This window comes from Leptidea sinapis, chromosome 43 (assembly GCF_905404315.1).
Source record: "Leptidea sinapis chromosome 43, ilLepSina1.1, whole genome shotgun sequence".
NCBI lineage: Eukaryota > Metazoa > Arthropoda > Insecta > Lepidoptera > Pieridae > Leptidea > Leptidea sinapis.
This window is the reverse complement of record NC_066307.1, coordinates 4722994-4741526: the sequence shown is the minus strand read 5'-3', so window position 1 is coordinate 4741526 and position 18533 is coordinate 4722994. Positions and strand designations below refer to the sequence as shown.

At 34.4% G+C, this 18533-nt stretch overlaps 1 protein-coding gene across 1 annotated transcript; it reads right to left on the bottom strand.

The window, feature by feature from the left end:
- Positions 1 to 1923: 1923 nt before the first annotated feature.
- On the bottom strand, positions 1924 to 18283 carry LOC126977030 (hepatocyte nuclear factor 3-beta-like). The gene is made up of 4 exons (XM_050825686.1): positions 18006 to 18283; positions 7156 to 7381; positions 3903 to 3978; positions 1924 to 2751 (listed from the first exon to the last, which is right to left on the bottom strand). The coding sequence occupies exons 1-4, from the start codon at positions 18278 to 18280 to the stop codon at positions 2687 to 2689; spliced, it is 642 nt and encodes a 213-aa protein (XP_050681643.1). The 5' UTR covers positions 18281 to 18283; the 3' UTR covers positions 1924 to 2686.
- Between the last annotated feature and the right edge of the window lie 250 nt (positions 18284 to 18533).

Genomic DNA, 18533 nt, shown 5'->3' with positions numbered 1-18533 from the left:
GCCGCGGTAAAGCTATTGCATAGCATTTTTGATCAACTTATGCAATTATAATTATTTATTTATTTTATTTATGCAGTATTTTTTTGATAAAATTTATTTAAAAAAAGCATACGGGAAGTGAGTAAAATTTAACTTGCAAGATCTGATTACAGACAGACAACGGGACAGGTGAAATTAAATAAAAATGCTTGTCATAATAATAAAAATTAAAAAACGTGATAAAAAAAAATAAAGAAATTAAAAAAAATCAAGACGTTGGTACCGCAGGCTCGAAGCTGAGACCTTCTGCACAAAAAGACATAGAAATATCTATAAAGATTTAGTAAGTGTTAGGTTATTTTCGTTACGGAATTTCTGGATTCGGTCTCCACGCTCAAGGCCCGCAATAGAAGCTATGCAATAGCTTAAAATATAATATACAATTAATCAAGGCATCTCGTACTACGTAATATTTAATAAGCGCTTAGATCTCTAAACGTAAATGCTTTTAAGTCTTTCAAATTTACCCTCACAATCTAAAATTTAAATGAAGTTTAATCAATATTGATTAATTCTTGATTCAGGCAAAGTTTGTTGATATTTTAAAATTCTAATCACCGAAGTAATTTGGTTTAATTTGTTCTTAATCGCCTTTTCTATTTTAAATCAAGGACGTGACCAGACTTATCAGAATATATTTGCATCGTTTATCGATAAGTTTCGTTAATTGCTCGCTTTTATGTAAAACGTAAAGTAGATATATTTTCTGAATATTATCCGATTGTTGAAGATCAAATTCACATAATATGGTAATTGATACGCTTATTTTTCTCCGACATGATGTCATGTTGTCATTCTTAATGTTATGATGAACGTCTGAAATTTGTGAATTTTTCGTTTATATAGTGAAAATTGCATTTTGTTCGGTCCTAAGAAAGTTGTTGTCATACATGTACCATTTAACACGTAAAACCTGTGATACCGAATTAAAGTTTTAGTTAATTCTGTCCTTTTCACATGGCATCATTCCAGAAAGTTTATCACCTGTTGTAAAAGATTTAGTCATACAGGCACCAAAACCGATATCAAAATGATCGCCCTATTTAATGATTATCATAATGAAATGTATTATCCAATTTCTGAATAAACGTAATATTGAAAAAAATAAACTGGTTCTTACGCTAACAAATCAACTAAGACGACTGCTTTTTAATGTAATAATCAAAAATGTATTTAATAAGATAAAACAATGATTTAATTTATTATTTAATTTATTTATACTATTAATCATTTACAGAAAGAATCTTAAAAGCTAACATAGTCCCGCAAAACTGTTTGGACAGTTTGTCTGCAGGATCAAGTCTCTTGTAATACATCACTGCTTAATTTATGATTTAAATTTATAATTTTATAATTCATTAACATGTCGAATTATGCTGTAACTTTACCACTATTAATGAAAATAAATAGTCACTAAAACTTCATTAAAACGCTATGTAACATCACCGTATAATATAATTTGAAGTTTTAGGTTCCATTAACTCAATTGTTGCTAAGTGAGGTGATAACCAAAAAAGGGCGAAAGTTTTAATTGAAAGGCCTTCATTAAGAACTTTCCTTGATAATGAGCAACCCTTTATTTTGATTAAACTGTGTCTCGAGTAAAGGTTTGATACAGCAGCTGTGTAATCATTTAACATTCAATCTTGAGGGATCAATAGTTTCTTACTTTAAGTGTGATTCATTATCTGCAGCCACCTTGTAACCATAAAAGGCATTTATTTTCTCAAAACTGATTCCTTTAGAAGTCTTTCTGATGTCATTTCTAATATATAAGACACTACTAGCGTTTTGGGAACAAAAAACATGGCACTCTGAGAGAGAAGTAGCGGCGCTTAAACATTGTTGCTTCACGGCACTGCTGGAGTGCTGGAGACACCTCCTAAGGATCCCGTGGACGGCATTTCGCACCAATGTATCCATCCTCAAAGAGCTTCGTATTAAAGACAGACTATCGTCAATTGTGCAACTAAGAATACTGAAGTTCTTTGGTCACGTCTCTAGAAATGAAAACTCGATGGAGAGACTGGTAGTTCAGGGCCAGGTGGAAGGCAAGAGAGCACACGGTCGATCTACAACCCGGTGTATAGACGCCATCACAAAGGCTACTGAGTCCACCATAGTCCAGTGTACTCGCAACGCCTCTAACCGTCAGAAATGGAAGCACATCGCCAGGAGATCTACCCTGAGAATGGATATTGACCCACCGAACACCCCACAATGTACCTCGTCAGCGCAACCACGACCACTCTGACAAGAGTGTTTTACAAGAGTGACACGATTAAGAAGATTCAGAAGATAAATATATTTCAACAAACATTGCCGTTTATTAAAAGTAAAACTAAACAGAGCATATTACTAGCAAACTTAGGTGTTAACTTTAATCTATGAGAAACAGATTTAAAGTTACAATTTCTTAAATGTTATAAGGTAATTTTCTTGTATATTTAATGACACATATATTATGATGAGATGGGGCTAAATATAATTCCGGTACAACAAGAAACACATGCAAAGATACAATTTTTCACTATTAGTATATTTATTTAAACATAATATAGCTATAATCACACATATCTGAGATCTAATTATCCTACGTATAACTAACTATAGTACACTAAAAACCTAATTAAATTCACTTCAATATCTAAATGCTAGTTATGAGACCGCACTCCCGGACAACTTGCTCGGCCGATACTGGATTGAGGAACACTGTAAATAAGAATGGTATTGTTAATTGTTGTATGTGCTTTGTTGGCAATCAAGTATTGAGTAAGTCTTTGATAGAACGTATGTATGTATATATACATATGTCTTATATTAATAGCATATTCGATATTATAACGAACCTCGGAATTTACAGTTTATACTTTACGACTCTAATAAATTTCGGCTCTTGCAGCACTTTTTGATAAATCATCTCTCGTCATGAAGAGAGATTATTTTATAATGCTAAGTTATCTATTTATCTGTTTTGGTGACAGACAAAGAATTTTTAAAACTGTTAGCTGTATGTGCATAAATTTCCAAATCTTAATTCGAAAACAAAATTTTATGAACGTTGCGCGACTCGAACCCTTGCGTTCCGTACTGAGCTAACCGTTCGAGTGACGTATCGTCATAAAATCTTGTATAGGTACTTGTTTCAACTCTGAGGTTGTAGCTTCATCGACAGGATCTACTTTATTTACAGCTGATAACATGCTCAACCCCAATAAACGCATAAATTTGAAGGTTCCGCAACGTTCATAAAATTTTGTTTTCAAATTATATTTGTGTACTAGTTGACCCGACAGACGTTGCTCTGTATATAATAAATAAAATAATGTTTTTATGTGAATTTGTCAATAATATATCATAACATCAAAAATTACTTCGTAAAATATGCACCCTGCTGTCGTAATGAAATTGTTTCACAGCAGAACTGTCAAACCGTGCGTCAATATATTCTCTCATAGAAATTATGTATGGACACATCAAAGGAAAAACAAATTTGTTGTTTTTATTTAATTCCGAGCATTTTCATATTTATTCAAACCTTTTAAACCTTCCCTGGACTTCCACAAATAATTCAAGATCAAAATTAGCCAAATCGGTCCAGCCGTTCTCGAGTTTTAGCGAGACTAAAGAACAGCAATTCATTTATATATATATATAGATTAATCCCAATTATATATAGATTATCACTTTAAAAACATAACAAATTGAGTAAATAGCCATCAAGTAACCATGAATCCAAGAGCAAATCTCAATTATTGGCGTATGAGCTAATGAATCACGTAAAAAATTATAAATTGAACTGCATCAAAAACGGTATATAATTCTAAATACTAATACCTATATTCAATCTATACTTTACTCACTTGTACTTCCACTGAACAGTTCATTATCTGGAATTATACTGGCAGCAGCAATCGCAGCTTCGTCTAATACGATCACCTGGAAACGGAATTTAGGCTTATGCAAACGTAGTATAAATAATATTTGTGCAGTATTTATACGGGGCAGTATATCCACGGACCACTACACCTATTTCGCCAATTAAATTTACCGGTCCTGTTTGCAGTCTGTCAAGCTTAGCAAATAACACACCGCAACCTAATAAAAATTATTACCTCCGGATCCTCTATACTCGGAATAAAAATATCAATATCAGTAATTAATAACAATTACTTATAATTTAAATAATAATATATTTTAATAAAATATGTTATATTTCATAATAGTGATGAATAAAACAAAACAAGACAGAACCTTCTTTTTGTTCTAGTTTTTAACTTTCCTAATACTCGAAATTAAAGTCAATATATTATATTGCAATTGTAATTTTTTTTTAAAAGCGTAAGGGTCTTGCCGTCTTTTAAGGAAAGTCTACGCGCATTTTTTGAAGGTACCCATGTCGTATCGTCCTGGAATCACCGCGCAAGGAAAATCATTCCACAGCTTCGTAGTACGTGGAAGAAAGCTCCTTGAAAACCGCACTGTGAAGGACTGCCACACATCCAGATGGTGAGGATGATATCCTAACTTTTGGCGTGTCGTGTGAAGGTGGAACTCGGCAGGAATCAGGTGAAACAGCTCTTTGGAACTCTCCACGTGATAAATGCGGTAGAGGACACACAATGAAGCGATCCAGCAGTTCACAGAACACTCCTGTTCCTGACAATTCGAGCTACTCTGCGTTGCACGCGGTCAAATGGATAGAGCTGATACTGGGGTACACCAGATCAGAGATGACAGCAATACTCTATATGTAGCCGGACCTGCGCTTTGTATAGCGCTATAATGTGGGCCGGCTTGAAGTATTGCCGTGCTCTATTTATGACGCCCAGTTTCTTCGAAGCCAATTTGGCTTTGCTCTCCAGATGGACGCGGAATTGGCAATCGCTCGAATGAAGGTAATTTAATATATTACAAATTTATCATAGATAGTGCTTATGTATAATAATACATATACATTGTTCCACTAAACAAATTGTACTAATTTTAATTTCTTGTATATCGAAGCATAGCTGTAGTAAAGAGTAATTAACGTATTTGTTTTTCATTGACATAAAATTTGTAGCAATGGCGTAAGAATTAAAATTATAGCAATTTCAGTGAGGATAACGTAATAGTCCTGTGACACGCATGACACGAAACAATCAGAATTCACAAGCCGGGTGTGATTGTTAAATATTCAATTGACGCTTTAGAGGCATGACTGGCAAACACTAGTGGAAACGGCCATCAATTATAAATGAAATAAAATCTACAGAATTTTGTTTTAGTTTATAAGTTGGTCATTGATGAATGAACATTGATAGAAAAAACAATAGATTCCATTCCTAATCCATTTCGTATATACAACTTGTATTTTTAATACATTTTGAATATTATGGAAATCTAAGTTTGAAATTATTATTGGGCAAAGAAACATTACGTTGTTACACACTTTTTAATTTCTTGCTGGTTCGTCAGAACAAGTGTGAACTGTTCCGTGATTACATTACTTTTTGTATCATATATTTAGAATACTAAATATGTAAAATAAACGAGGTACGAGGCCTCTGTCCTGTGCATTGCGCCAAGTATGCCAGTTGATCGCATCGTCTACAGAAGGCGCGGAAAATACGCCCGGCGTAGACGCGTCGCGCTCCCTCTCAAGTAAAAGTCTTTATATGGCTGGATTGTAATAGGGATTAAGTATGAAATTGCCGTTTTACTGCAATAGGTACTTCAAATTGACATAGAACCTTCGTGATTTGAGATTTTGAATGAAACTTTTTTCACATGGTACCTATGTAGTTCTTCTTTTAAAAAATTTGTAACATTCGATTACAGACTTTGTTGTTTTTAGCTTAGACAAGAAAGATGGACACTTCGGAAATTCTAGTGATTTTACAATAAGAGTTCCGACGCGGAACAAACAGCTCGCAATATCAATGTAGCGTAACCTTAAGCGAAAAATGCAATGGTTGACCCCGGGTCAATCGCCGAAACAGTGTCCTTAAGCAAAGCTTACAAATAAAAAGGTAATGGTAACTGTTTGGTGGTCTCAGAATGGTGTAATTCACTATGGATTTCTCCGATCTGGTCAAGCAATAACGGCAGATGTCTGCTATGCCGAACTCCCGAACAATGATAGCAAAACTAGCAGTGCAACAGCCCGACTCATGAATCGATCTTCACCATTATTGCTCCATAATAACGCGAAACCTCATAGAGCACGAGAAACCGCTTTCACGCTACAGGAACTAAAATTAGAAACCATTCGTCACCCTCCGTATTCGCCAGACCTTGCTCCAACGGACTACCATTTGTTTTCGTGATTTGGATAATTTTCTGCGTGATAAAAAGTTTTCTGATCAGAATTTACTTGCATACATTTTTTTTAATATTGTCGCGTAGCAACGCTTCGACGTTATATGACGAGAGTTGTCAAACCTCATATAGTGCAGCATCGTACATGACGAGAGTTGTCAAACTTCAAGACATTGATAATTTCAACAGCTCCGTCAGCAATACTCGTAGCTTTGGCGTAAAAGTGTTTACTTTAGACGCTGTAGACCCGGGTTCGATACAACTACCAGTGTATGGAATTTTTTGGGTTTCGTATAGTTAATGGAAATGGAAATTTCTAGTAAGTTCAGGATCAAATCGAACAGAAAAAAAAGGCATGGAAAATGTGTAAGCAGGATAAAAATAGTTAAAAGAATTTTCTAGTACAATTTAAATTTAAAGATGGAATGGGAGAATCATTTTGAAAATGGAACAGATCCGGGGGTATATAAGCCATACTAAGCGTGGCCTACGGCAGTTCTAGTTCTGACTCGAAAGTGTAAAGAAGAAAACGAAGAAAAGAAGAAGTAGTGAAAAGTGGAAGTGACCCAAGAAGAAGAAGATAGAAGAGACTTAGTGTTCGGTGCGGTGTGACGCGTTGAAGGTACCGCCGCCCACAAGAGGAACAGCGGCAGACCGGCGAAGTGCAAGTTCAGAAAAAGCGAACGTAAATAAAGACTCGTTCCTATAAGGGGAGTATTATTTCCAATCCCTGACCCACTCTCGTGTCATTATATATTTGTATATAACGTAATGACCTTTAAAATATACTACATAAAAACAACATCCACGTACCTTGGGACATTCAATATAGTGCATTTCTTCTACGTGTGTTGTTGTTTCAGTCTTCTCTTCATTCCTCAACGGCAGCAGATCAATCGCGCTGGCAGCGATTGACCAAAGGTGACCAGCGCCCTGTGTAGCTCGGGCACCTTTTCTAAAGTGGGGGTTGATCGATAAATTATGTCGCACAGAGTTCTTCCAGCGTTCATCATTCGGTTTGTAGAAAGGAAAATGGTCTCTGGAAATAAATGTACCACTTCAGTCATAAATAAGATAACATTAGTAACTGGTTCAAAGGCCTTTAAAGATATAATCTTATATATATATAACATAATTTAGGTCCCTGACAATTAGTTAACAACGATACAAAAATGATACGATTGCCTACTGAATAATGCAACCGGAGGAGCATAATATAATATTAACTCAAAGCCATTCATTTATTAGATCTCATTTCCAAATATCAAAAATTAAAGTTATTGATAAATATATATATATATACATACATATATATATATATACATAATATATATACATAATATATATATATACATAAATTTGTTTGGGAGCCTTTGCTTGTAACGATGAATCAAATCCAGAAATTTCAATAAAGAGTCATTGCAAGTCTTAAAATGTTACCATTAAAACATTTTATTTCATTCACTTCTCCAATGTCTTCAGCATTCTATTATATTATATACATTAACATCTTATTTGCTTTGCATGAGGCCACCGTGTATAGTACGATCTTAAAAAGTTAGCGCACAAGAGATATCTTAAAATATACTTCCAAATGTAAGAGGTTTACTATACTAATAATATTGTTTATAAACTAATTTTTTTTTTTCAATTAGACCTGCGATCAGACTTTAAGACTATAATCAGGTGAGTTACAAGAGGTTGAGATTTGGCGAGGTGGAGCCACTGCCCTCGCTAACCTTAGTTAACCTGAGTCTTCTTATCAGATTTAGCTGTAAGAGCATGCTGGATAGCGGGTTTGGGTGAGTTGTCAAACGAGCCTTAAGGATTATAGTATAATATCGTTTTACTTCGTCAAATATGTTGGAATTTCCACATTCTCATGGGTTTCCGAGTTTGAAGCGTACCCATGCGCCGATGAAAGTACCCTTAGTATAATGTTTTGAGCTCTGTGGAGGCATATCATGTTGGATTTGCTGGCTGTCGATCAGAGTTGGATTCCATATGTCCAGATCGGTTTTATTATGGAGCAATATACCCTATGTTTGTTAGATAAGGATAAGGCAAACTGTCTACCGAGAATCCAGAGTAGGTTTTTGAATCTAAGATTGATTTCGTTTTAATATGGTCTTTCCATAACATCCTACGGTCCAGATAAAATCCCAGGTATTTAACGCAGGTTGATTGCGGCACAGAGTTGGAGCCTAGATAGACCGGTGGACAAGTTTTCCATCTTAGGGTAAATGTGATATGGTGAGACTTCGGGGCGCTTGCTTTAATGCGCCATTTGGTCAGCCAACCATTAGTAGCATTGAGCTTTTAAATGTCGGGTCGCTGCTTGTGGATTACTGTAACAACTGAGGAACGCCGCATTATAGGCAAATATTGCTACAGCTGTTTCTGGTGACTGGGGTAGGTTACTAGTAAATATGTTGTAGAGGACTGGACCAAGTACGGAGCCTTGGGGTACTCCGGCCTGCAGCTAAAAAGGGAAGAACTTGCGTGGCGGAGCTTGACTTGAACCTTTCTGTCGCTAAGAGAAGACTCCATCAGTAGGTAGTAAGAGTGTGGAAGGAACATTTTAATTTTGTACAGTAGTCATTTATGCCAAACCCGGTGGAAAGCTAAGTTGTACGTTGTAAGAAAAGCCGCCGAACAGCAGCCCTTCTTTTCCAAATATTGTCTAATTGTAGAATACGATCTGTGAAGTTGTTCTATGGTAGAGTGGTGCTTCCGGAAGCCAAATTGATGGTCAGGTATTACATATCTAGGCAAGTTAATTACACTTGTATAAAATCAAAGTTCTAATAAGCATTAATGTATTTCAAAGAGACTTGATCCTGCAGACAAAATGTCCAAACAGTTTTGCGGGACTATGTAAGCTTTTGAGATTCTTTCTGTAAATTATTAATAGTATAAATAAATAATAAAATAATAAGGGGATAATCGTGCCAGGATGGTCCTTTCCCACAATTTTAATAGTACATGCGTCAGACTAATAGGGCGATAAGATGAGACTTCGGTATATAGTTTACCAGGCTTATGGATTTCCAGAGTGCAGGGACATACGAAATTCTCAATGTGGCATTGACAAGGATGGTCAAAAACGCTATGCACTTCTTAGGAAGCTCTTTCAATAGCCTGGGGGTGATCAAGTAAAGTACCTAGGATACATCGAGGAATGGGGGGTATTTTAACAATATTACGGGATAAGATAAAAAATGCAATTGTTCGCATAATAATATTTTATTTACTGTCTTAGGTTATATGGCATATGGAGAGATAGTGGTAGTCTTGCTCGATGATACTGGGGTTATAAAGTACAATAGACCCAGCAAGCGCAAAGTTGGCTGTAAATTCGTCGAAGCGTGTGTCGGTGGGGTCGGTGTGAAGCCGCAAGATGGAAATACGGCGCCGAGCGGTCCCGTCACCACACGGCACCGATCGATGCTCACTGAACCGTCACCCACGCCGATCGCGAGTCACGACCCTTCTAATTTGCCTATTAACCATATATCCGGAGTCATTGGGTGTACGTACACCTGCGTTAATCATTTAATCGGTATATTGTCAGAATTGGCAGGTTAGACTTTATTCTAATCAGGGCACGCTTGATTTGTAACTGTTGACTGTAACTTGACTCTTTAAGTAATTTTCGAAGTGTTATGTTATCGAAGTTGTATCGCGGTATGCTATGCTACTTTTCGTTACTTGATGTCAATCATATTGTCATTTCTAAGATTATTGGTCTCAAGTCCTGCTTTAAAATATTTGATAAGCAAGTAGAAGAAAAAACAAAAATTCCAACATAATATTTAGAAATATTTTAATATGATGACTTGTAGCACCCGAATAAGGTCTGTAATTATAAGTCTATTAGTCTCAATGAATGACCTGAATTTAAATGAATAAATTTATATTTTCTGAAACTATGCCCAAAACTATATATATTAAAACGTTGTTCTATGCTTGGATTTGAACAAAATACTGGCCATAAAGGTCTCTCTCGGGGGATCCAAAACAGTCTTGTATCTTCCCTGTAATTCTTTCTTGAGAAGACCGAGGAATGGGTAAACTTAACATTGTTCAATTTAATTCCCAGGAGACTTGAATTTTCTCAAAAAATCCCATCTTAATATCTTGTGATTGCAAATATCACGGTCATCTGATAGTTAAGGCAAAATTCAATTTGGCCCTAATTCTAGAAGTTCATATAGAGTATTGTTCTCATCAATCTCAACGACCCCCTCAGCTACTTTATTAAAAATTAAGTTAAATTAATTATTATTAAAAGGCATAAAAATGCATTTATTTTCTCAAAATTAAATCCTTGAGAATTCTTTTTGGAGTCATTTCTAAAATACTAGATACTAGTACCGATCGGAAACAAATGGCGCTCTGAGAAAGAAGAAGCGGCGCAAGAAACTCTCCCACCGGCCTTTTTTTGCGCTCTTTTCAATAAAAATATACAATAATGTACAGTCATTTCCATCGCTATAAAATAATTATAATCTCTCTCAGTCTCAGGCAGTCCGATCACTTAGATATTAAGCTGTGGAGTAATAAATAGGATTTACGACAGAGCCATTTTTTTATGAAACATTAAAATTTATTTATAGATATTGCCTGAATAGTGGCTGGGACTTTATTATAGAAGTGTATACATTTACCCTTAAAGCTATTATGTATCTTATGAAGCCTACTAGGTATTATCTAATATATAAAATTCTCGTGTCATGGTGTTAAACTTTGAACTCCTCCGAAACGGCTTGACCGATTCTCATGAAATTTTGAGTGCATATTGGGTAGGTCTGAGAATCAGACAACATCTATTTTTCATCCTCCTAAATATTAAGGGTGGTCCACACGATTTTTTTTTAAATTGTTTTTGACATTAAAAATACATACACAATTTACACATTTAAAAATACATACAACTTCAAATTTTCACCCATCTACGATCAACAGTTTCTTTTGTATCGCGATTTTAATATCAGCAATACAACGTTTGCTGGGTCAGCTAGTACTATATATAGATACCACACTATTAATCATGAGATGCTATTGCAATATAAGAGATACATATTGCATTTATTACAGTGTACCGAAGAGCCGCCAAAATTTGAGAAAAAAATATAGAAATTTGCTTATACTAATAAGAGATTAGATTAGATTTGTTAGAATCAGCTCTAGTTAAATAAGGATATAAACTTACCATTCCAATAATAAATTAATAAAAGTGCCCCTCGAGTAGAAGCTGTGTAAATCCGATTACACGGCTAATAACAGATAAGCCTCTTATCATTCGTGATTACCACTGTTTGTATGGGGGTGATTAGTGCTTAATAAATTCGCTTGTTACAAGCACCCACAATTATAAAGCCGCTTTAGGAATGTCATTAATTTGGAGCAGTAATATTCATTAATGTTTATTTCATCTATAAGTCGAGGATACCATTTTTGCTTGCCTCTTATGGAAAGATAACACTTTTTACCATATATTTTTTATAAAAGTGGTCCTATGAGCGCACGTCTTGTATCGCTGTAAGAACTACACGCTCGTGAGTACAGATTTATTATAAAATATTTCATCAACAGAGATATATTTCATTGAGACGGTTTCATCTTTGTGTAACACACAACTACGTACATTACAGAATACAAAATTTTACACCGAACGAAACTTGTTAAGAATCAGCGCTTCGCAATATAAATATCCGGATGACCGAGCCTTGATCGGATTTTTAAGAATGTACAAAACTTGAACAAAATAAAAATTAACAATGTCTATGTCTGAGCTATTACAGTCTTGTATATAGTGGCGAAATTTACCTTTGTATTCTAATGTTATTGTAGGTGTTTCTCATAAAACACGGATATAACCACATTTTAAAGTGAAACTTTTATTACATCGTCTCAAATTTTTTCGTCAGTGTGTTGCATGTCACGTGACGGTCGGGCGGCGCCTAAAGTTCCCAGCAGCTGACCGTGTAGTGTATAGACATTTACTCATTTGTGCCAGTGCTCCACGCTATTTTGTTTGTGTATTGATTAAAAGATAATATATTATATATAATTTCGATACATATGCATAATATAAATTAGTAATTATGTGGAAAGAAGTTTCACTTTTATCGTGGTTTCATAAAAGCACACAATTGCTTTTTTTTTAAATTGAAACCTAGCTAGATTGATTTATCGTCCCCGAAATCCCCTTTATGAAAATCATTGGAGCCGTTTCCGAGATTCAGACTATTTACATACATACATATATATATATACGAGAATTGCTCGTTTAAAGATATAATATATTATTTATTAATAAGACTAAAAATCAGACACACTTCAGCTGTTGGCGACGCAATGACCTACCACCGTACTTAAAATTTGTAATCGTGAACAACTTTGCATTTGTAACTCTTAACATAAACACTACAAATAGACTAGTTTGGAAAACACGTGTTAATGAACCTGCCCACTGAGCTAGAGGTCCCGGGTTTGATTCCCAGTATGTGTAAACAAACATTTATAATATGATGAATATGGATATATATTTTCGAGTTACACATGTTCATATTTATTTATTTATATTATACTAGTTTGTACAGCGACTTCGTCCGCGTTAAACAGTTACTTTGGGATTTTTTTTAACTTTTTGGATACTTTTCAAATACAAACTGCTCTTTCCGCTCTTCTATGATTCATTTCCCATGTCATTGTGGACAGTGTCTTTAATAGCATTTCCCTGTGCAATTTAATCTCCTATTTCATCCACATGTAGGTCAAAGTATCAAAAATGCTCGAACAAATGTTTATCAATTATTTCTTATCAAATGCCTAAATACAAAGTATCATGGTGTTATCTTCGATGATGACGCATTTCCATACAAACTGCCATCCCCTATTTCAACCCCTCCGTTTATTTTTTACAATAAAAGGTAGCCAATGTCCTTTATCAAGCTATAGTCTATCTCTATACTAAAGTTCATCAAAATCGGTTCGGTGGTTTAGTCGTGAAAGCGTAACAAACAAACTTACATTCACATTATTAATATTAATAATTATTATGTATATAACTAATATTATGTATATAACAATAGGGATGTGAATCGTATTAAATATATAGTTGTGTTGCAACCATAGGTCCAGGCTATGCGTAGTTTGGGGCAAGATAATTAGATTAGAATTGTGACAATATTATTATTACTTTTATTTTATTATCATTTACATTAACAAGAAAACCAAATAATGCTATGTTCTATTATCCAAGTTATATTCCTAAATAGCCTCAAAGACATCATAAATAACGCGACATTAATTAATTGGGAACTCTACTTAAAAAATGTTTTAATTTCTAACAAAGACAATTATGACGGTGCATTTTAATACCAACGTGCTAAGTATTTCATTGACTGTAAGAAATTGCTATTACGACTAAAGCTACCCCACAGTTATTTAAAACACGTCGCAAACAATGCGGACAATAGACTCTTTGTCATACACGTTAAATTCTTTTCAAGGTTTAATGTGATAAATTAAAAAGCGTTAAAGCCATTAAAGAAACTGATCTTTGGGGGAGGTATATCATTTGAGCGGTCATCTGCTAAATGTATTTATAATGTCATGCTGTATATGATATGTTTCATCAAACCAGTGGGAGGCTCTTTTGCACAAGATGCTGGCTAGATTATGGGTACCACCACAACGGCGCCTATTTCTGCCGTGAAGCAGTAATGATCAGTAGTGACGAGCGCAACGCTAGTGTGGCTCAGGATAATTGAGGTTTTTCAAGAATCCTGAGCGGCACTGCATTGTTGCATGTTGTTGTCTTTTCATCTGTATGTTTCTTCTTCTGTATATTACAGACCAACTTTAATAGTTCCAATTTAATTTGATTACTTTTTAGGGTGCCATATCTCAAAAAGAAAAAAATAGTACCCTTAAAGGATCGTTGTTGTTCGTCCATCTGTCTGTCTGTCAAGACCCTTTATTTCGGAAACTCATGGAGGTATCGTGTTGAAATTAAAACGATGTATTTAATTGGACCTTCCATGTCATACTCTAATCTTAATTTGGCTCAATTCAAGATTTCATCGAGTGATATTGATCGTAGTCGACTCTTAGCTTTACTTAATTTTTCTGTTGCTAGACAAATCTTGAGAAAATTCGACACAACTTATCTACTCCATTTTTCAAAACAGATTTTTACTGTCACCTCCTATTGTTAGGCTCAGCCAAGCGACTCACAACCAGCTAAATCGGATTGATCTTATATAACAGCTAGTTCACTATCTGTGGTCAGACACATAAAAACATGTCTATTTACAATAATAAAATAAGTTGTGCTAATTTAGTTTTTAGTTTAATTCTTCCATTGTATTTTATTTATAGAGTTCGGTTTGTAATAAATAGATAAGTGATATTATTAATATCTAAAGTTTTGTTAGATCTATCAAGTCAAATTTTATTGCTAAAAATACAATGATAATATCTACACCGTCATTCAAGAATATATTATTTTTGATTTTTGATTATACAAATTCAAATATTCTCATTGAATGTTGGATATTTGGTTCACTTATTGAAAGTGAAACTTATTACGAAATGAATTATTATTATGAATTAGTCTATTTGATTTGAGTTTCTTGCGCCGCTTCTTCTCTCTCAGAGCGCTATTTGTTTCCGAAGCGGTAGTAGTATCTAGTAGTTATTAGAAATGACATCAAAAAGAATTCTTAAGGAATCAATTTTGAGAAAATAGATGCCTTTTATGCCTTTTGATAATAATATATGAAAATTAATATACTTTTATGACATTGAACTTGTTAACATTATACATAGGTACTAAAAATAGGTGAAATCTGACATCTTTCAGTATAACAGTAGTATGTTGGTATTTAGACAATTTATTAACATATTGAATTATTGATAATATTATGTTAACATCTTAAGTACAATGTTTCTTGCAAATAAAATTTCATTTCATTTCTAAGTTCGAATCTACCTATACTTCAGATCTATCTTGTAAAATCTTAAATAATATCCACTTACCTGCTTAAGAACTATGGGAGTCAATTTCCCTGTTCACGTTAATAATAAAAAATGACTCACTTAGTTCATTAATTTATTAATAATTTAAAACAAATACACTTAAAATCTACGTCCAGTACCTACAGGAGATGAGACACACTATGCACGGCTCGTACGTTTATGAACCGTGGTGCGTAGCGAATTTGAAATTCAAATTCAAATATTTTTATTCAAAATAGGATGTGATATCATTTATTGAAAGTCAAAAACTACCAACCATTCCAAAATGAATGCCTCAGACCTCACAAGAACGAATGCAACAAACTCAGCGGGCATTTTTTTCATCGAAAAAATATGTCTACAAAGTAATATTGTACAATTAAACTTATTCATTTGTGAAACATTACTAGTAAGCCTGACTACTAAGCTAAAGGTACCGGGTTCGAATCCCGGTAGGTGCAATTTATGTATGTTTAAGTAAACATAGTCCATTAAATACATCGTTGTCTTGTACCCATAGTACAGGCTAAGCCTAGTTTGGGGCAAGAGAATTTGTGTAAGTGTGTCAATATTCTTATTTATTATAATTATTGTGTACTATGTTCGAAATGAAGAATATTTAACCCTCATAAATTGTCCGGCAAAAACTAACTAAAATTACTGTGCTTGCTCGAAATAAATGAGAATAAAAACAATGATAAAGAATTTGCGAAACGATTAAAAACAACAATTTTAGCTCTAAGTTATACGAGGGCGCATTTCCCACGGGTGAGGTAAAAATGTCAACAGTACAAGGTGAAGCTTATCTGAACGGGGGCCGAATCATAAATCATCGCATTATGAGCGTGTGCTGAATATGTAAACAACGGTGAGCTTACTACATTATAATATACTAGTCGCTGCCCGCGGATTTACCCGCTTAGGCATTTGCGTGGCATTTGATCATTGAATTATATTATGGTGTTCTAATTATCAAGGGCTTCAATTTATTTTAATACTGAGCTGAGTCGAGTTGTTTCGTCGAAGTATGAGTTTAAATAAATTACTTTTTTAAATTCTACAACACGTGTGTGATCCTTAGATCATTAATACTAGATAGACTATGACAGCAATGAAAACGTCGATATTGAGTTTAGAGTTATGAAATCATTCATTTTTGTTCTACATTCCCTCTTGGATGCTAAAAATGATTCAATATATTTTGTTTTCTGCACCTCCGAGAAACTTAAAAACAATAATCATTTTGCCGAAATTATTATCTATGAATAGTTTTCAGCTTAGGCGTGTAGCTCTACCTACTATGTTATACCACTACATATGGATAACCATAGGCTTATGCTAAATCTAGAAGAGTCCGAAACCTCACAAACTGGTACATTTATATATCATCAGTATCAGCCGAAAGACGTTCACTGCTCGACAAAGGCCTTCCCGAAAGATTTCCACAACGATCCGTCCTGCGCTGCCCTCATCCAACGTATTCCGGCGATCTTGACCAGATCGTCGGTTCAATTTGTGGGGGGCCTACTAGCACTGCGTCTTCAGGTACGTGTCGCCATTCGAGGACTTTACTGCACCAACGGTCATCTGTCCGTCGAACTCTGTGCCCTGCCCATTGCCACTTCAGTTTTGCAATCCATGACCAGATTGTCGGTTCATTTTGTGGGGGGCCTACCAACACTGAGTCTTTCGGTACATGTATATATTTATATATAGCGTGTTGAAAATCCGCATGATTCATTCGAAGAAAACGAGAGTACTAATTGGCGTACCAACATTGATAACATTAATAACTATCACAGACCGGACATTATTTTAGAATAATAAAGTGTTGGCTCTAGTGCCGGCAACATCTGAATAAACAGAAGTTTAAAATTTGAAACAGAACGGTTAACATCTGGTGCACAGAATCTAGTAGGCTACGTTGCATAGCAGAATAGATTACATTACAAAACAACACAAATAGATAATTGATATAATGTCAAATATAAACTTGTAATGTTATTAAAGACTATTTATAATGTAAGTGCATATTATGCCTTAAAAGTTCAAAATTTATAGAATATTATTATACAATGATAATAGAATTTAAAAAAAATATTTTCTAAAGGATTAAAATGCTTTTAATTGTATCTGTATTTTTACATTAGGTTTTTGCGTAAAAGTCGTGCTCTGCTCACGTGTTAGCTCACATAGTATCGTGATAACTGAACCTTCACCATAAGGGGTTAAATAAAATAACGATAAAAATTTACTTTTACGTTAGAACCTAATGAAAAAATACAATTATAATAATTACACGCGTTTTAATCCTTTAATAGGTATTTTACATATTATGTAACACTCGGGTGAACAAAAAAAAAATAGTATTTATCTTAATTAATTTATTTTAGGTATATTGAACCATAATTAAATATTTTAAAATAGATTCTAAATAAGATTTCATGAAAATTCACTTGATGGATATAACTTAAAAAGACTACGTCACATAAGTATGTTAATGCACGAAATTAATACTAGTTATTTAAAAAGAAAACTATTCATCTTGTTAATAAAATATGTTTATATAGTTTGGGGTATATGTATGAAGAAAAGTAAGGGCGTGTAACTCAAAATAAAGACAATGTACTTACGAGATCCACTGATAAATAGCCGACACAGTGAGCTCTCCCTTTTCCCTCAACGCCCTCTCAATTAACTCCGGATATGTGTAGGGCGGTTTCTTCGCAGATGTCGGAGGTTCACTCACACGGGGCACTCTGGGCTCGTCATCAGCCACGTTAATGTTGACAATCTCGTCCAAGCGAAAGTTCAAAAGCCACGCAAGGCTAGCACAATCATTGTCATCGTCGTTTTTCGATGATTTTCTTTTCCGCCATTTGGCTTTGTCGACCGCTCTAGTTGCCATCACTGACAGAAAGCAAATTGAGTTGGGGTTTGTCGATCGTCGACGCTATTGTGCCAGCCCGTGATATCTCGAACTGATAACCAACCTCCGTGCTTTAAAACTCACCAAAGAGTTTATTGTAAAAAGTTTGCTTATGCGATTCGTGTTTTATATTTTATGGATTTTATTTTGTATATTACTTTATTAATTATTATTATTTAAAAATGATCAGGTATCAATTTAGTAATTTATTCAATATGAATATTTTCATTTG